This window comes from Cygnus atratus, chromosome 9, assembly GCF_013377495.2.
Source record: "Cygnus atratus isolate AKBS03 ecotype Queensland, Australia chromosome 9, CAtr_DNAZoo_HiC_assembly, whole genome shotgun sequence".
Classification (NCBI taxonomy): domain Eukaryota; kingdom Metazoa; phylum Chordata; class Aves; order Anseriformes; family Anatidae; genus Cygnus; species Cygnus atratus.
Window position 1 is genome coordinate 26024691 of NC_066370.1, and position 18510 is coordinate 26043200.

At 42.3% G+C, this 18510-nt stretch overlaps 1 protein-coding gene across 1 annotated transcript; it reads right to left on the reverse strand.

Moving 5' to 3' along the window:
* Window positions 1–498: 498 nt before the first annotated feature.
* LOC118258047 (arylacetamide deacetylase) lies at window positions 499–14695 on the reverse strand. The gene is made up of 5 exons (XM_035566554.2): window positions 14265–14695; window positions 8178–8400; window positions 7001–7070; window positions 3290–3461; window positions 499–2387 (listed from the first exon to the last, which is right to left on the reverse strand). Exons 1-5 carry the CDS (start codon window positions 14400–14402, stop codon window positions 1779–1781), a joined length of 1212 nt encoding a protein of 403 aa, XP_035422447.1. The 5' UTR covers window positions 14403–14695; the 3' UTR covers window positions 499–1778.
* Window positions 14696–18510: the final 3815 nt, after the last annotated feature.

Below are 18510 nucleotides of genomic sequence, written 5' to 3' on the forward strand. Positions count from 1 at the left end.
GCAGCTCCTCCGGCAGCTCCCAACAGGCCGCCCTGCGCCAGAGCCGCACCACAAGGCTCGGGATGCGGGCAGCAGGCCTCGGGCACCCAGACCCTCGCTCGGAATCCCCCCATGCAGCACAGGGCTCCAGGGGCCCAGCACAGCGGTGCCCATGGAAAAGGAAAACACAGCCAAAATGCAGCAACAGCACCGTAAGGTGGGGACGGATGCCTGAATCCACACCCTGGGCTTGGGCACATCCCCCTCTGACTCAAAGGAAGTAACTTCCCTCTGTAAATGATCTCTTAAGCCAGTCTTTTTTTGCTGCTTATATGGAAGAAAGAATAAAACAGTAAGAATAAACAGCAAGACTCAGAGAAAGGATCACCTAACTGAATAAAAGCCAACTTGTTTAATCGTACTGACATTTGCAGTGCTGGAAATACTCTACCTTACTGTGTATACTAAAGGAAGTTTGTTATTCTTTTCCAATAAAAGGAATACATGAGTGACAAGAAGTACATTGCAATCAGAAAAGTTTAATTTTTATATTCAACATAATAAAGATGAAAAAAATACAGCAATCTGACAATTCCATCTAAACAGGCTGCATACGCAGTTGGAAACAAACAAACAAACAACAACACAGTATTCTTGCAGATTCAATATCTTTTACACAAAAGACGAAACGGGATGCTAGAAGTATTTTTTGGTATCTTGCAATCAACCTAAAATCAATAGCTAATCAATATGTGCACTCATCATTCGCAACTTTTTGTACTTATGTTTAATACAGAACACATTTCTGTTGAGGATATTTGTTCAAGACAGAACTAAATTGTATTTCTTCAAGCCTACATTACTGCTAAGTTAATTTCATTTTTGAAAATTCATATGCAAAAGTTACTAAACAGCTTTAAGTATTATGTGTTCTAATTATCCGTGTTTAGTAAGTAGAACATAATTACACAGCAGTGTTACTTTAAGGCTAGGATCTTTGCAGTCTTTCTTTATCTGATGGGCATCCAGTGCTGTTCTGTTACACTATTTCCTTCTAGTACAGAGCTTAATGAAGGTAATTACTGAGTAAGACTGATGCACATTTTTAACATTTGCACTCTATCACAGCTATCCCCTTCAGTTTTCTAGCGCTTAACTTGAGCTGTGCTGCAGAGACAACAGCACAAACACCAGACATGTGCAGTGGACAGGGTTTCACAAGCAGTTGCCTTTTATTTCATGAGATCTGGTCTCTGCACCTCTGCTTGCACCACCTGCCGACAGCAGCACAGGGTCCTCGCCAGCATGCCCCATGGATAAGGGGACAGGAAACAAGTGGCCTCTGATCGCCTTTTGTGTGCAAAGGTTTACACTGCACATTTGCACAAGCCTATTGCCACGACATTGCAATAGGAAGAAATGAGAAAACCAACCTCAAGTCCTACACTCCGCACCAGCCGAGCCTGCAGTGTAAGCAGTGGAGCTCAGCCAGGGGTTCCTCAAGCCCAGGCAGCTGTGCAGAGACAGGGTCAGGCACAACAACCCTTTTGGCCTTGGCCAGGAGAGAAATCCTAGGGCAGTCACTTCGTTCTAAGCTCAGAAGAAAACACTGAAAGAACACGTAGGATGAATCAAACTAATTTTCCTGCCGGAGATGATGAAAAATGCTGTAATGCAGACACTGCAGGGCAACAAAATGAATATGGCAATCACACCCCAAAACTCACATCGTCTTCATTTTCCTACACATCTCAATTTCACCCGTGATGAGCCAGGCATACTCAAACACCCTTCTCAAGTTACAGATTTTCATTTAACCACTCAGTGTATCTTTTTCTCAACCTGTTCCCTACAGGTAAACTAGTTGGACTTGATACAAACATCAGAGCCCCATGGAAAGCATCCTTGGCATGATCATGTGTGACTCGAACTCCTGCTGCCCTGAGGCGACTGACATACATAACTCCGTCGTCCCGTAAGACATCGTACTCGCATGTGAGGACGTAGGTAGGGGGCAGCCCATGTAACCTGGTGTCTTCGGCCAGCAGTGGGGCCGCTCTCGGATCCAGAAACCCGGGGTACTTTTTTGCAATCTTGGAGCTTCCAAAAACAGGACTGGTGTAAACGTAATCTTTTTTCATCTCTTCTGGTAGCAAATTACTCCAGTTTACAAACTGAAACAAATGGCCTGATTCAGCTGGGACATGCCTGTTAGAGGCCATTGCTTCCCTGAGAGATGAATCAGAAGTAAAATATTCACTCCAGAACCTGACCATAAGTGATTTGGGTAAAATCAGGCCGTTTTCATTTTGTTGGTAAGATGGCAAATTCAGGTCAAGGGTTTGAAGAGCAGGATAAAGCAAAACTTGTGCTCTAAGTCTAGTTGTGACTTCAGAGTCCTCTAGCAGCTGTAAAAAGAATATAATAATAATTACACAAAGTCAGTTAAAAAGAGTTGATTCTGTCACTGACATAAGACCTTCAAAGTAGAGAATTAAGGCACACATTTTACAAGGTAAGAAAAATAAGATTGCCAGTTAAAACATGATAAATTAAAGGAAATTCTAAATTCATAGGCAGCTCACCTAAAACAGAATGTTGTATTAAAAATTCTCAAACATTAAATATAATTTCATCTCATTTCTTATACTGAAGGACAGTGTTTAACATTATTTTTGAAGCATTGAGACTTTCTGAAGTATTGATATTTTCCTAAGTAGTAACACACTTTTTCTAAATTTTCTGTAAATATAGAAAATTCCTATTCCTATAGCTTAAAAGTTGCAGATTTCTAAAGCTCATTTAACCATTTCACACAGTTCATAAGCTCTCCAGGCAAGATTCATTACAATCTGAACAACTTCAAGAATAACAATATCATACTGACTTATATAAACTTGAATAAGAAGTGCAAAAGGCACTGAAACTGCTTGTGATCAAATGACACTAACATTGTCTTTTTTCACCCCTGCTATTATTTAGCTCTATGAGTCAAATTTCTCAAATTCCCTGTCCGAACAATAAACCTAAGCCAGTTAAAATTTACTTAAGGATGGTTTGATGCCATTAAATGAATAAAGTAACTTTGTCTAATTGGTAACTCAGAAACCTTATAGTTCTGCCTGTTGCATGGCAACCCATTTACACCAACCGTGAAAGATATCTGGGAGGTCCACTTGTTATAAGCAGAGTTGGTTGGTGTGTTGTTTTTTTTTTTTTGTTCGTTTGTTTTGTTTTGTTTTCTGCCTTTTCTAACTAGTCATGAAATTAAAAAAAAAAAAAGTTTTGAGCTAGAAAACAAGACATTTACCTTTTGTGCCACAGCTGCAGCTAAGTTGCCACCTGCACTGTCTCCTGCAACACAGACCCTGTTTGGGTCTACCCCATACTGGGAGAGCACACTGCTTTGGAGGAAGAACTTTGTCGCTGAATACACATCTTCAAATTGAACTGGAAAATGGTATTTAGGTGCCAACCTGTAACTGTTGAGACAAGCAGAAATGGGTTATTCAATAGCAGTCTTCCAATACCTTAGGGGAGACTACAAGAAAGATGGAGAGGGACTCCTTTATCAGGGAGTATTGTGTTAGGACAAGGGATAATGGTTTTAAACTAAAAGAGGGTAGATTTAGATTAGGTATTAGGAGGAAATTCTTTACTACAAGGGTGGTGAGGCACTGGAACATGTTGCCCAGAGAAGCTGTGGATGCCCCATTCATTGAGGGGCTCAAGGCCAGGCTGGATGGGGCTTGGAGAAGCGTGGTCTGGTGGGAGGTGTCCCTGCCCATGGCGGGGCTGGAATTAAATGATCTTTTAGGTCCCTTCCAACCCAAACCATTTTGCTTCTGTGAATACTGGAGATACTTGGGGAAAGCATTTTATGTTGTTATTGATTTCCATGAAATACCCACATGGATTTGTGGAGGGAGTTGTGTTTTCTCTCTAAAAATATCTAGGATATTTTTATCCTACAGTTTACTCCTAAAAATGCTGCATCTAATAAAAATAACAACAATCTGCCTTTTTCTCCTTACGCTTCGCTAAATATCTAAGCAGACCTCTAAGTCTAAAAACTCTTCTCCTTCTAACAAATATTCCCCAGGACCTCCCCACACAGCAAGAACATCCAATAACTTTCAGTATCATTCAATAACATCAACAATGTTGGATTTGGACCTGCTTCAGGGTCTTACATAAAGATGTCTGCATCAAGCAGATTCCTCCCATACAGCCATCTCCATTCTTTTCCAACCCAAACAGCAAAAATACTCTACAGATTCTAATCATTTTATAGTCTCACTGTTGCAATCTCCTTTTATTGCAGCCCTGCTGTGCACCATCAAAAACACTTCTGTGATGATCAGTTTCCCAGAACATCACTTTGAGTATGTTGTACCTTTCTATGCATCTTTTCATTTTTTTATATCACTGTGTTTTGTGTTGTAAAGTCAACTCATCTTCAGCTAGTTCATAGTATCAGCCTTCATGAGCCAAGTATGTTTTGTTTTTTGGTTTGCTTTGTTTTTCCAGTTCTGATGGGGATCTCCCCATAAACACGCACAAAATGGATATCTTCCTGAAAAACCCTTCTAAAAAAACTCCTTTGCTTTTCTAAGGAATTGGCAAAAGTTAGGCAACTGGTATGTAGAGCTTTTCCATTTCTTCTTGACAAGTACTCTCTTATTATTTCATTTTAGCATTCCAACTCTGACCATTTCTTACTGCTCAAACCCTACACTGCATGGGGTGGAGAGTGCTGCTTTGTTCTCTGCGTGTATGCAGCCTGACATCTTCCTAGAGGGCTGTGGCCCAGCACTGTAATAAAAAAATGTACATGTAAGTGGAATCATAGAGGTGTAACTTATTAAAACTCAGTAAATTCTGCTGGCCTGTGAAAAGTAAGCAACTCTAGTGTTTTCCTGCAGCTGTTTTTGCTCAGGAAAGCAATAAAGGGGAAAAAAATCAGTAAAATTTACTCTAGTCACTCTAATGCAAAATGATACAGTTGGCCAAGGCCAACTGTATGAAGTTCAACAAAGCACTTGGGGCACAACAACCCGATGCAGTGCCACAGGCTGGGGGAAGAGTGGCTGGAAAGTGCCTGAAGAGTTACTAGAAATCTGCCCAGCAGAAGGGAATCTGGGGGTATTGGTCAACAGCTGGCTAAACCTGAGCCAGCAGTGTCCTCAGGTGACCAAGAAGGCCAAGAGCATCCTGGCTTGTGTCAGAAATAGTGTGGTCAGTGGGACTAGGGAAGCAATTGTACCCCTGTACTCAGCTCTGGTGAGGCTGTACCTCGAGTGCTGTGTTCAGAGAAAGGCAATAAAGTTGGTGAAGGGTCTAGAGAACAAGTCTTACAAGGGAGGCTGAGGGAGCTGGGGTTGTTTATTTTGGAGAAAAGAAGGCTCAGGAGAGACCTTACCGTACTTTACAATTACCTGACAGGAGGTTGCAGAGAGTTGGGGATTGGGCTCTTCTCCCACGCACCAAGTGGTAAGATGAGAGGAAATGGCCTCAAGTTTAACCAGGGGAGGTTTAGGTTGGATATTAGGAGAAATTTCTTTACTGAAAGGATTGTGCAGCATTGGAATAGGCTGCCCAGGGAAGTGGTTGAGTCGCCATCCCTGGAAGTCTTCAAGAAACGTGTGTGTGGATGTAGAACTCAGTAGCACGGTTTAGTGGTGGACTTGTCTGTACTAGGTTAAAGGTTGGACTAGATGATCTTAGAGGTCTTTTCCAACCTGAATGATTCTATGGTTCTGTGATACATACCGGGAGCAAATCTGCTGAATGGGAAGGGACCATTTTCCTGCACCACTTCACACCAGAATTTGAATTTCTGAACAACTTTCAGAATCTGAACAACAAAAGGAAAGCAAGCAGCACCGGAGAGGCTGGGACAACCTGCCTTATGATGCCTCCAAATCTTCTACTCGGCAGGGAAGTGCTTCTGTAAAGGAGTGGGGAATACAGTTTTCCTCCTGTGGTGCCCACAGCTGCCCATGCTGGTGCAGAGCAGAGCAGGGTCCTTGGTTGGGGACAGGCTGCTTGCCGTGACCTGCTCTGGGCACCATCACGCTCCTGCTTCCTGCCTCGCTGCACCGAGGGGTGCCAGAAAGTAACTGCGGGCACCTTCCTCAGTCCACCAGACAGACTTCGCCTCAGTAAAGCAATGGCTGTTGTTCTCTCCACACCCCTTCTTTGAAACACGGTCCCACAGCCCTTCACTTTTTGTCCAAAAACGTTATCGATATATGCTGGGGTTTAGAGAAGGAATAATTCCTCAGCTGAATGATTTGTTTCCTATCAAAACTGGAGTAGGAGCATAGACCAGCTTTAAGAAGTTAATGGAGTGCTTGTTAACCCTTTTTCTTAAATAGACAATGTAATTATGACAGCAACAACAGGATCTAGCAGGACAAGCATATTTACTAGTGCAGCAGGAAATCTGCAGCAACAAAAGCAATTCAAGAAAGGTATCTTGAATTACCTGCACTATTATTCTCTTTGCACACAGCTGTAATCAATAGAGATGTTGCTCAGGTGGTTTGCCCAGCAACACAAAAGCTATCTGATATCATTTATTTGAGAATGACCTAAAATTAAAATCCTATTTTAAAAGTTACTAGTGAATACCAAGCAGATGATTTTAGTATTACTGTTTATACAAAAGAGCAAGGAGATCAAACACTGCAGATGTTACTTCCTGCTGTTAATAAAAACAGAAAGAACAGCTAGCATCTGTCCTAGCTAGTGAATGCTTGCTATTTGTCTGTGCCTACAGCAATGGGAATTATCCGTCTATCCTGGAGACAGGATTTATTACCCACCCAACATCAAAAAGCAATATCCAAAATAACCACCAATCACAATTCACCACTTCAACCTTGACAGCTTTTGTTTACAAATACTTAAAACTAGAAGGAAAGCACATGATCAAAATAAAATACATTGCAAAATTAAATTGAAATAGATTAACTTATTCCAAACCCCCATTTAATCTAGAGGGAGAATCTCTTACTCGACTGATACGACCACAGCATCTAACTGGTTTGAAGTCCACCTTGACAGAAGGTCATAGGATTTCATGCCTGAAATGAAATGAGTCACTTAAAATATCTCTCAGCAGTGCATTTAAGAACAAATACATATACAGCTGCATGTTCCTCTTGGCAGAAACTTCCAGGTGACTCTGCAGCAGCATAATGTGACTGTGACATGTGGGTTTATCTCAAAGCACGAGTTGGAGAAGAGATCCAGCCATCACTTGAATGCTATCCAATAGGATTAAGCATGGAAAAAATATACTATACATTATTTAAATCTCCAAGCACTACACAACACAAGAAACAAGCAGCCCAACAACTTAAGTGAGCTATGGCTTGGTTGTTGGAAACTTCAGCCATATCTACAATAGCTCTGATGCCAGTTTGGGTGATGGCCAATGATGATAACTTGTCCATTTATGTACAGCACTGAACTACGGCAAAGAGGCAAAGCAGAGGATATGCTCTAGGGGAGAACGTGACTGGGCTTGAGATGGATCATGAAACATTCCCACGAAATAATAATAGCTAAAGCATAGCACACAATTAAAACATTTTAGAAAACCCTGTTGGAATTAATGTGGAAGAACACCGAACATGAGATGAATATTGACAGCACAATTGTAACTGAAGCACAAGAAACGTGCTTGCCCTCCTAGAAGCACATTCATGAGAATGAAAGATAAAGTAATAGATGACTTCTGATATGTCAAAACTCCCTAAAATAGATTTCAGGGGACAATAAATACCCCATGCCCTTCCTTGAGCAAGAGGTATGGGGAAGCTCCTGGAAATCAAGCTACTGGGAACCAAAGACCTTTAGTCACTGCATCCCCATTTGATTTCCATTTCTTTTTTTATCCTTACATGGAGAGGAGGTTTGTTGTTGTTGTTTGTTTGTTTTTTCCCTGAAGATACTCAGTTTTGCTCTTTTCCCCAACTAATACGCCCTAACCATGCTAGTATCTGCATGTAAAATACCATGACAGAAGTAGACCACTGAACCAGTGGTTCATACTCCTCCTCATGACAATGACCATCCTCTCCTAAGCTGCTGCATTTAAGCTGGTGAAATACCAGCCTCCAATCCTCTCTGTTGCAATTGGGCCATCAAGACCTTCCATCCAGAGCCTGAGTAACAACAGAGCTTACCCGCCTGCCCTACACACCATCCTCCACCATGAAAGTAGATCACTGCCCTCCTCAGTCCACCAGCTGACTTCCTGGGCAGATACAGACGGACGGCCACGTTGCTGAACTCTGTGTCTGTCACGGTGATGTTCTCATCAGAGGTCGGTGCAACATATTCAGCAACTGTGATCAGCGACAGAACTTCCATGTAGTGCATCAGACCCAGCCGATCAGCAACCTCAGCCTAAAGCCCAAGAGAAGAGAAAACAGTATTTTAAACACAGTCTTAGTCATTCCAAGGTCACATTTCCGTAAAGCCACTTAATGTTGCACAAGTGTATAAAGTTGCTGCAGAAGTCCCTAAGCCAAACATTGCTGACTCAGAGGAGTTACTGTCTCAGACTGTCAATGCTGCCCAGTCCAAGCTGTTCAACTCCCTTCTCTCCTGCTATTTCCACGTGAAACTCAGTTCCAGGAGTGCCTGGAAGGCAGCTTGGGGGACATGGCTGCTTGTCATTGTTAAGGCACCAGGTATGAAATGGGATGAGCTGACTAGAAGCCTTGATGGACAAGGACATGACAGAGGATCTGGAAGAAAGCAGAATCAACTGAAGTCTCCCCAGACCCAATACAAGGGTCTGCTCAATGAGCAGCCTGTGTCAGTGCAGACCATGAATTCCCACAAAGTCTCTGACCAGAAGAGAAATTCCACCAGGCCAGCAGAGAAACCTGCACCAAGAGGGGAAATTAGGATGATGCTAACCAGTACTTGTTTGCCCAATAAATGCACTAGTCTTGAGAATATCCGTAAGATTAGTGCCTTTAGAAAGGTTCTTTTTCCCAGGATTCTTGACCCTAGCTTGGCTGTACGGCAGGGCTGGAACCTTTGGCACCTCCAAGGTGGGAAAAGCAGGGGGGTCAAAGTGCCTGTGTGCAGCGGCTATGGGAAGGGCGGGGAAAGCTTTCCAAACAGACTTCACAGAAACTTCCTAACAGAAGAAAAATGATGTGATCCAGGGAGTTGGGATCTGCCAACCCTTAATACTGTTACAGCAGCTTCCTTTGAAAGTCATGTTCCAAAACATTTCTTATGAAATTCTATGATTCTAGATTAGATAACAATTATTTTAAAATGCTAAATAAAATTAAAACAAAACAAAAAAAACCCAAACCCTAACAAGGAAATCTGCAGGCAATCTGCAAGCTCCAAAAGCATATTTATCACCTTTGGCTTCTCTAATATCATGACAGTTGACATGGATTAAAACATTTCAGAATCCTCTTATTCACAGACTATTTTATAGCCTGAACTTAAAACATTTCTCAAGAATTGTGTTGGTTTTAATTGTACTCAATCCTTTGTATATGAGAGTGAATCTAAGCAAAAACATTCCTAATGGCATTTGCTAACAACTGTGCCAGAAATGCAGATCAGCTACTCATTCCAAAACCAGTTGCACACCAAAGGAGGTGCCACGTTTCCTCACAGCTGCCTTGGGAGAATTGCTACAAATACAGATGTGGCCAGAGTTAGAAGATACATAAATCTCATTTTATAAAAAAATTGTTTTTTTTTTCATTAGATTAAATGGTGTTTTAAAGAAACTTACTTCTCACATTGCTTATAAGATATTTGAAATGTATCCTGGAAATACAAAAAAAGACAAAAGAATAATGTCACAATGAAAAAAAATAAAGGCTTCATTTTCTATACTGTGAAAGATGCTTAAATTTTTGTTTAAAGATCATATTAGGGAGAATTATATTATCTAATACATTAAGGAGGAGGTTTTTGTTGTTTTTTGTTGTTGTTGGGTTTTATTTAAGACAAACAAAGTGTATTAAAGAATACAATTTTAAATTTGCTTGAAAGCCATTTGCTATCTGAATATCTGAAAGTGAACTAAGAACTCAGATTTCTCATTTCAAGCAAAATTAGAATTTTCATACTAATTTACATTATTACCTTTTGGTTTAACATGCACTGCTCTTGTACATATTCTAGTTAAACATCTGAAAAGTGAAAGGCTGATGTTCTGTGACAATAGGAGAACTCACCTAAGTTTCAGGTCAAAAATTATTTGTTTGAACAGGCATAAACAATCCCATAATTGCACTGATAACTTTGACTAGCTTTCTGTGAGGAAACAACAGCATTTGCAGTTTTGTGCTATAAGTTTACAATATTCAGAATGTTTTGCTTTCCTCATAAGATGTTCCCTATTTCAAAAGCAAAGATTTAGTACTGTTTTCATACCATACAAGCCATAGTAATAAATTGGAATTGAATATGGTCTTATTTCCTGATTACGGTTGTTGTAAATGGTTATATACATACATAAAATCATAATTTTCTACATTTTATAAGCTCAATGAAGACAGATACATACACATGCCAAAACTGCACCTTTTTTATCGATAGAGATTACACAGTTTACATAAGTATGTCTTAGTTGTAGTATTTTCCCTTAGGATTAGCATCTTGTAAAATTAAATATACGGGTCAAAGTGAATTCTGTCGTAATTCCTCTGAGCTTGTGCAAGACTCCCACACGATGGTAGAAATTCCCTCAGAAATGAAAGACAAAAGGAAATCATGCTTTCATCTGAAAATTCTCATTGTCACAGATCCGAGGTTAATGCATGTTGCAGGGTAAGAGGGAAACCAACCACTTTAGTGTTTTTTTTCCTGTTCCTTATGCCTTAGAAAGCATTTTTCACAGTTGCTTTCTACCACAGGTAGCAAGTTCATTTTTGTTGTTCATGTTGAGGTCCTTACATGACAGCAAAGAAAAAGAACACACACGAAAAACTTATTTATAGACAGGTTGTGCTTTGGCAGGCAGAGAGCCTAACATTACTTTTAAAGTCTTACTCATCTGAACTGGTAATAATTCAGGTGGAGGCACCCCTCCAGGTGAAGCATTCTGACAGCTGAGTATGAAGCCAGGCAATTTTTGTGAGATGGGCTGTACGGAACTCAAATAAGGATTTCACTGCTTCTGAGCAGCAAGACAAATAATGGAGAAAGCTTTGGGGGATTTTGCAGTGCTGCAGCTAGGGAAACATTTAGCTATGACGAAAGATGTCTTGCAATTTCTACAGTGCATACATTTTATATTATGTGCATACGGTACTGCCTGAAAACGTGAAGAATTTTGTTACCACCACAGAAAACAGCCAGTTTATTCTCAAAGGCTATTCCCCACCTACATAGCAAGCAGGCTTGATTTGTTATAACATAAATATGCAAACTGAGACATTACCAGCCTCTCTTCTGTAATAGGATTTGTACAAGTGGAATGTCCTGCGTGACACAGGCTGGTTGTACCAGTGAAACCACACCTGCCTGAAATCCTCCACATGTCAACCAGCTGCAAAATCTAATCATGAGCCTCTGACTTGCCTTTGGGGAACTCCAGTACCCACTGCAATGCTGATTTTGAAATCACAGATTTCAAAAAGAGGCCTGGAACCAGCGCAGGCTTTATGCACATCAGCTGTTCATCCACAGAACGGTGCCGATGTAGAGAGCGAACACCTTCCAGAGAGTGAAGACCCCACATGATGGAACCCTCTGACAGCACTGGGAGTCTGGGTCAGGAAGCCCAAAATCAGAGAAGCTTGCACACTTTGGCTCAGAATCTAGACAGCTCTCAGGTACCTTTTAAAGCAAGGAGGAGGAGGACTGAGATCTGCTATTTGACAGCTTTTGTTGTATATCACCTTGGGAGTTTCAACAGGAGACCCTCCAGGGAAGGAGTTTTTGATGGTGGCAGCCCTTCCTCAAACCAAACTGAGGGATTTAGACTAAAATAGGTGGTCTCTTCAAATCCAGAGCTACAATTAAGTGATTATAAATTGTTGCCCTGTAATCGGATGACCATTCAGAATGTATTTAGGAGGCTTTACAGACATCTTAAAAACTCCAGGGAAGCTATCTTTGTCAAAGCCCCACAGGATTATGGTTCTGCTTGAGATCTGAGCACAGTTATAAAACATGCTTGCTCCACACCACTGCTACTGATAGCAGACTTAGGTTTAACAGGCAGCTAATGCAACAGCCACGAAAGACACCAATTCCATTTTAAAGTGAAAACACAAAACTCTCCAACACTGAGAGAGCCTGCATCTCCTTCCTGAGCACTTAGCCCTGCTGTGCTGAAGGCTACAGGTTTGACCAAATGACCAGGCACAAAGCTTTGCTACAGAAATGAACTATCTATAGACTTTTTTTTTTTTTTTTTTCACAGGCTACTTCCAAAAGAAGATTTAGAAGGGGAAGAAGCAAGCCAGCATATCAAAAGCTGGCAGAGGTAATGCTCAGTTCCATGAACGTGCTGTTGTACGAGCATGGGCTACTTGCCAGGAGGGCCTTTACATGCTTAGCAGCTGCCCCTCTTCCCTCAGCGAGGTGCACGGCTGTTCCGCACACGCCACTGTTCTCCCCACAGCCGAGCTTGGGGATGGGGGGAAGCCCACCCTGCTTGGCACACCCCAGCCACCACAGACACAGCGCTCAGCCCAGGTGCTCTGCAGGGGCCTGCGAACCATTTCCAGTGAGCACGCTGTTTCTGTGTGTGCACAGCCATGCATCAGCCTTTGAAGATGCATTAAGGATACCCACCACTGGCACATTTCATTAGTGACATAATTAACAGATGAATGCTGCTTCTGACAAAAATGAATAGGTGAATAGCAGATTGTCCCTATATCAAAAGTCTTACAGAAACCAACAGCTTTGTATTTGAAAATGATGTTATATGATTTTGTACTCTTTCACAACAGAAAACAGCTTTCAAGCATTTTCCCAACACCTGATTAATCCCACCCTTAGGAATCAATTAAGAATTCTTGTACTACCAGTGGGAAGCAGAGAAGAAATGCAGAAATGAAAGAGTTGGTGACAGAACATGACTGAAAACCACTGCCCAGCTTGACTCATCATCATGCACTTTTAAGCACAGCCCGAGAGTTTGGGTCCACAGCAAGCAAGCATTTCAGGAGCACCTGTCAAGCAAAACTAGAAACCTCTCCCATGGCTCCTTAAAGCCTCCTTTCAACAGATTTTTATGGTGGAGAAAAAAGCAGCCTCCAAATGTTTGCAGCCATCCAGAAAGATGTCTGCAACACTGCGCACCCCTGCTCCACCCTAACCTTCATCTTCGACCTTGTTTTTAGTGTGGTCACACTGCTGCAGCCATGGCTGCACGTTAGGTGCAGGCTGGATTCAAAACAGCTCTGAATGCAATGTACTTCAGAGGTGGGAACTACAGAACTTACTTGTGCTTCACGTAGAGGTTTGCAAATTATTTAAATACGTATGAAATAGCTGCACAACATGACTGAAATGAAGCAGGAGCCAAGGATGTAATATGTAAAAATAGCATGGAATAACATAAGGACCACACTGTCAGTAAATATTACCGTGTAACTGCAGACAGGGTATACTACCACTTCCTTTCCAGACTGCAGCATATGGTTCTGTGCTGCTTAGCCAGAAACCTTTTTTTTTTTTTTTTTAAAGCCAAATTATGGTTAGTTCACATCAGTTTAAAAAAAAAAAAGTGTAATTTCTTCATGCTCTAACTTTAACACCCCTCTAATAGCTTTGTTTATTTTTAGGCTCATGCTACCAGTAGATTTCTAAGAAACCACAAAGGTAACAGCATTCAAGAAGTACTCTAGCTTTCCGTCTGCTGACATCCAACAAAACACTTCTGAGGGAGCTCGATATACAGGTTCTGTGACACACAAAGTTCAAGGGGCAGTGCTTCAGCTGCAAAGGACCATACCACAAAATACACTTGTTTGCATTTATCTATCCATATTCATATTATATATCACACCTCTAGTTAATCTCATTGTCCTTTTTTTCCAAGACTGTGCCGTTAACCTTTTCTAAGTCTCTTTATAGTCAGCTACACAAAGTTCAATGCTCAATTTCAGATACTACTGTCCTATATACTAACTTATATATGTGTTACACATGTATTGCCATATATCTATTACCCACAGAGCCACTGATAACATCCTCTGCTCTGTACCTGTCTCTCCCCAAGCCAGCGTGCTCTCCTGATCCCGCACCAAAGAGAGGACTGAACTCACCGCATGCCTGACGGTCCGAAACATAGTGGTTACGAGCATCACCTTCCAGCCCTCCTCAATGTTCTCTGGAATGGGGGTATAGATGTAGTATGCAACAAGGGCAGAGGCGAGGCAGAAGCACAGCAGTTTAGCTCCCATGTTCTACGTGAACTTTTCTTCAGGACTGATCAGATTAAGTGCTCTCACTGACTCTTAACAGCTACAAGCCAGCACACACAGATAGGGCAAAGTTAATCCCATGTTATGTTTGGATCCCACCCAGGAGGTGATTTCTCATCTGATCACTCTGCACAGAGGTTATTCTGCCATGCTGGGAGAAAACACATTTCTTTAGCAAGGCATTCAAGCACTCAAAACACATAGAGTCAGCACTTTAACTCCAGATTAAACATCAAGGCTTATATACTGCAGTCACCCTCTTTTTGGCGTTTGGAACAGTAACCAGCAGGAAGGCTTCAGAGGAAAAAAGGCAGTTGGGGGAAAAAAAAAAAAAAAAAGGAACTGGGTGGGTCTTGTGAACCAAGGGCTGCTGCAAAGTGACACTCAAAGACAAAGAGATGTATTGAATATCCAGGAGCTATTAGCTTTATCATCATAATGTAGTTGTTCAAACACATCCCGGTTTACAGAGATACCAAACAGCATCAGACAAAAACCACATATATCCACATTCATTTCTCAAACAAACACACACTGCATTGGCAGGAGTGCACCCTTTATTGCGTACTCATACATCAATCAGTTGTGTAATAACAGGTGTGGCAAAAAAAAAAAAAACTAGATATGCTTCTAGCTAATATTTGAAAGACTAGATTTAATTGCTGCTATTCTCTGGATGAAGAGATTTCTATCCATCTCCCACAGGTAACCACCTCTGCACAGACTGAATTGAGAAATAGATAAAATAGGTAATAATTCCATTAAGGAAATGTTACAAGCTCTCACACACAAGGAGTGTGTAAGAGTCCTGCTTTAAAGATAAAAAATTTAGGCTCCTCCCACATTATCCTTCTGAGCTCCTCTGAGTGTGCAGAGCAGCTTTTTAGTTAAATAACCCAACAGACGTGAACAGAAAATGCCTTCCCTTTGCATTGAGCTGATTTTTCCTCCTCTCTCCCCCAAGCACAACTGAAGAGGAAAGAAATGGTATTAGCTTCTTCCTGGAGAGTTAGGACAAACCCTACTTTCCTCTTTTTACCAGCTCAGATCACCCATTTCTCAGGGACTCTCTTCTGAGGCTCAGAAGAAAAACGCAGATCGAGGAGCTGTATTTCAGGCAGCAGAGGAAGAAGGCACGCACTGACAGGGAAAAGGCAGGGAGGAAAAAGCCCTGTCCCACTCCAGGAGAGACACGAGCTTTCAGGACAGATTTCTTGGTGTGATCAGCTCTCACTGTTTCAGAACTGTCGAATAGCTTGGGGAAAGACGTGGCCAGACCTCAGACTACCACAGAGCTGTTCTTAGCATTTTGTCACACTTCCAGAATATTTCACCCCTTCTGCCATACAGCTTTCTACAGCTCAAATATGGGTGTAAACTTTGAGCACATAGGTTCTGTGTGCTGTCCTTACCCTGAATTCACCTTTGGCTTAGGCATGTACTCAGTGCTTAGCTTCTGGATACTGCAATCTCCTCATCCCACACAGCCAGCCTTCTTGTCCTCCAGTGAACTGTTGCAGCAATCTACCCTAATATACAGCAGTGAGGGTAATAATGAATGGAATTCACCATCTACCCAGGGCAATTCTGAAGCATCGACTTCAGCACTGAATTACCTACATCACGCCAACTTTATCAGAGCCCTCCTAGGAGAGGAGACCAGCTGAGACGGTACAAGACCCCTCTCAGGTGTGGGGTCAGGGTGCCAAACATGAACACATGAATGCTACTGGTGTTACCTCAGCAGGTGCAGGGCAGAGAGCTGAAAAGAGGCAGCAAGAGCAATCTTGGGAAGTACTTGGGGAGACACTTTGAATGTGAAACTCATTTCGAGTCTGACCAGATACAAATACAATACCATTTTTATACAGTGTCAGTTTTGGGGAGGTTACTTCTGGTGCATGTAGACGAGCATAAAGCACACAAAGATCCGAGCTACCCGTTATATCTATACCACAGAGTAATAAATGCATTTAAATACAGACCAATTCTGTGCAGCAACTGCCTTTTGTGTCAGACCCGAACGTCTAGCTTCCACAACTTCTCAGAACCCTTCACTGCTGCCCACCAACTGCCAGTTTTCTGTTGCATCAGTCTGAAGCAACTAGTTTTGCTGCCCTCCCTGAATATAACGTACCAACAAAGGAATAATTCAGTGTGCTCCCCTTCATATCTTCTGTATTTTCACAGATGCTAGCTACTACTGTTTCAGAAAATAAGAAAAGAAAGAAAAATAATAATAATGCAAACAGACTAGAAGACAAGGCTAAAACTGCAGTGGAAACAGAAGCAGACCACAGCCCTTCCTGGAGCTAGCATCCTCTGCAACAGAAGCCGTGCCCTCCAAGACTGTCTGATAGGACACATTGCACAGCCATGGAAAGATTTGCATGAGCTAGTTCACACACTGACCTGCTACCTCAACAAATCAGTCCTGCTAAAAATAGTATTGCTATATCAGACTGAATTTTCAAGCTGTGGTTTGGAAACAAGAAATTAATGAGCATGTGTAAGTTGTAAGCCCATATAAGTAATACCTCTTCACCGCTCTTGCACTCGTATTGCATTCTATGTATGTACTCTCACTGCATTACTGTGAAAAAATCATCCAGATCAATGAAGTTCTGTTCCAAAGCACAGCCTGGTATCTATTTGTTTTAGGAAAACACACCGCGAGACAGACCTCTCCAAAGCAGAAAAGTATTTGCAAGGCAGTCCAGCAAAGAAATATTGTGTAACCTAAATGAGAAATAACTGAGTATAACCTGGTTGCGACTTCAGCTTTAATGATTATATAGTCCAAAGTACAAGACCTAAACAAATTGATCGAAGACTGTAGTATAATCCTCTCATGCACATTTAAGGCCTGCTGTTGTCAGTACAATATATTTCTAAAGAAAAAGATCGAGTAAGTTTGAGAAAGTTATTAGCTTTTTATTGCTAAATAGTTCTTTTTCCTTGTTTGTTAATGTAGATTCAGCAGATGTTTTGGGGCACTCAGGCTCAGGGGTTAGGATACAAAAGTGCAGGAGTACAAAAGCTCCTTACATTCAAGGTCAACATTCTAGAAAGATAAAACATGACCTCATTTGTGGGTCTGTTTGTTTTGTTTTTCGTTAGCGAAATGCAAGGGTGGCATAAGCTTATCATCTTTATGTATCAATCATTACATTTATTCCATGCCTACAATTTTAATTCTCTGCTTCTTTTGAAATAACAAATATTCTTGAAGTTTTAAACTTTCAGCATCTTTCTTCTCACAACTCTACTGCAATTTGTAGGTCCCTAATACACACCAGTTTGGACCCATGCCACCTCGCTTCCCCATTGCTGCCTTCATTTTTTCCACCAGTTTGTTTGCAAGGTGGTATTTTGCATATCATTTGCATGAACTATACACAAATGTAGTAGACTGATTGAATTGCTGTCGTACCCAAAGTTGGGCTGAGACACATTCAGCAGATGACGACTCTTGGGTCGCGTGGGATGGTCACCTGCAGCTGCCCTGGCCCTGACCAGCCCCACCCGGGACCCCCACCACGGACACCCAGTGCTTGCCCAGGCTGTGCCACGGGGGTCCCTGTACAGGCTGGTTTGCTTTGAGCACGGATTTCCGTGGAGCAGCAAAGGGCTGCGGAGCACCCTTGAGAGGAAGCTGTGAAGGAATTTCATGGAAGCTTTGCCAGCCCCCATCTGAAAGCAGATCTTGAACAACAGGGGCAGGTCGATGAGCTGACAGCACGTGGACTAGCACCTGCGGGAGAGCAGGAGGGCAGTGAATGCCCTCAAGCTGACCCGGGACAGCCCCGGAGCAAGCCCAGGCTGCGGGACAGGCGCTATCGGGCTCGCTGGGCGCATTGCCCACCGGCGCTGGCTGCACCAGGGGTGCTCCTCATGGCCAGGGCTGCGGGGGCCCTGCTGTTAAAGATAGGCCGCTAGCTTGATCCCATGAGGACTGCGGTGTTCCCATACATCCGTGCTATGGGTCACGTCTTCTCTGGGGTGTGGGCTAACGGCTGACGAGAACAGCAGCAGGCGCCGCCAAAGCCACCGAGACACCTATGGCTGTCTGTCCCCCTTCCCTCCC

Coding starts and splice junctions, on each gene's coding strand:
- LOC118258047 (XM_035566554.2), bottom strand. CDS start 14,402: ATGGGAGCTAAACTGCTGTGCTTCTGCCTCGCCTCTGCCCTTGTTGCA. Junction 8,401..14,264: donor TTCGGACCGTCAGGCATGCG/GTGAGTTCAGTC, acceptor CTTGGGCTTTAG/GCTGAGGTTGCTGATCGGCT. Junction 3,462..7,000: donor GCTGTGGTCGTATCAGTCGA/GTAAGAGATTCT, acceptor TTGTCTCAACAG/TTACAGGTTGGCACCTAAAT.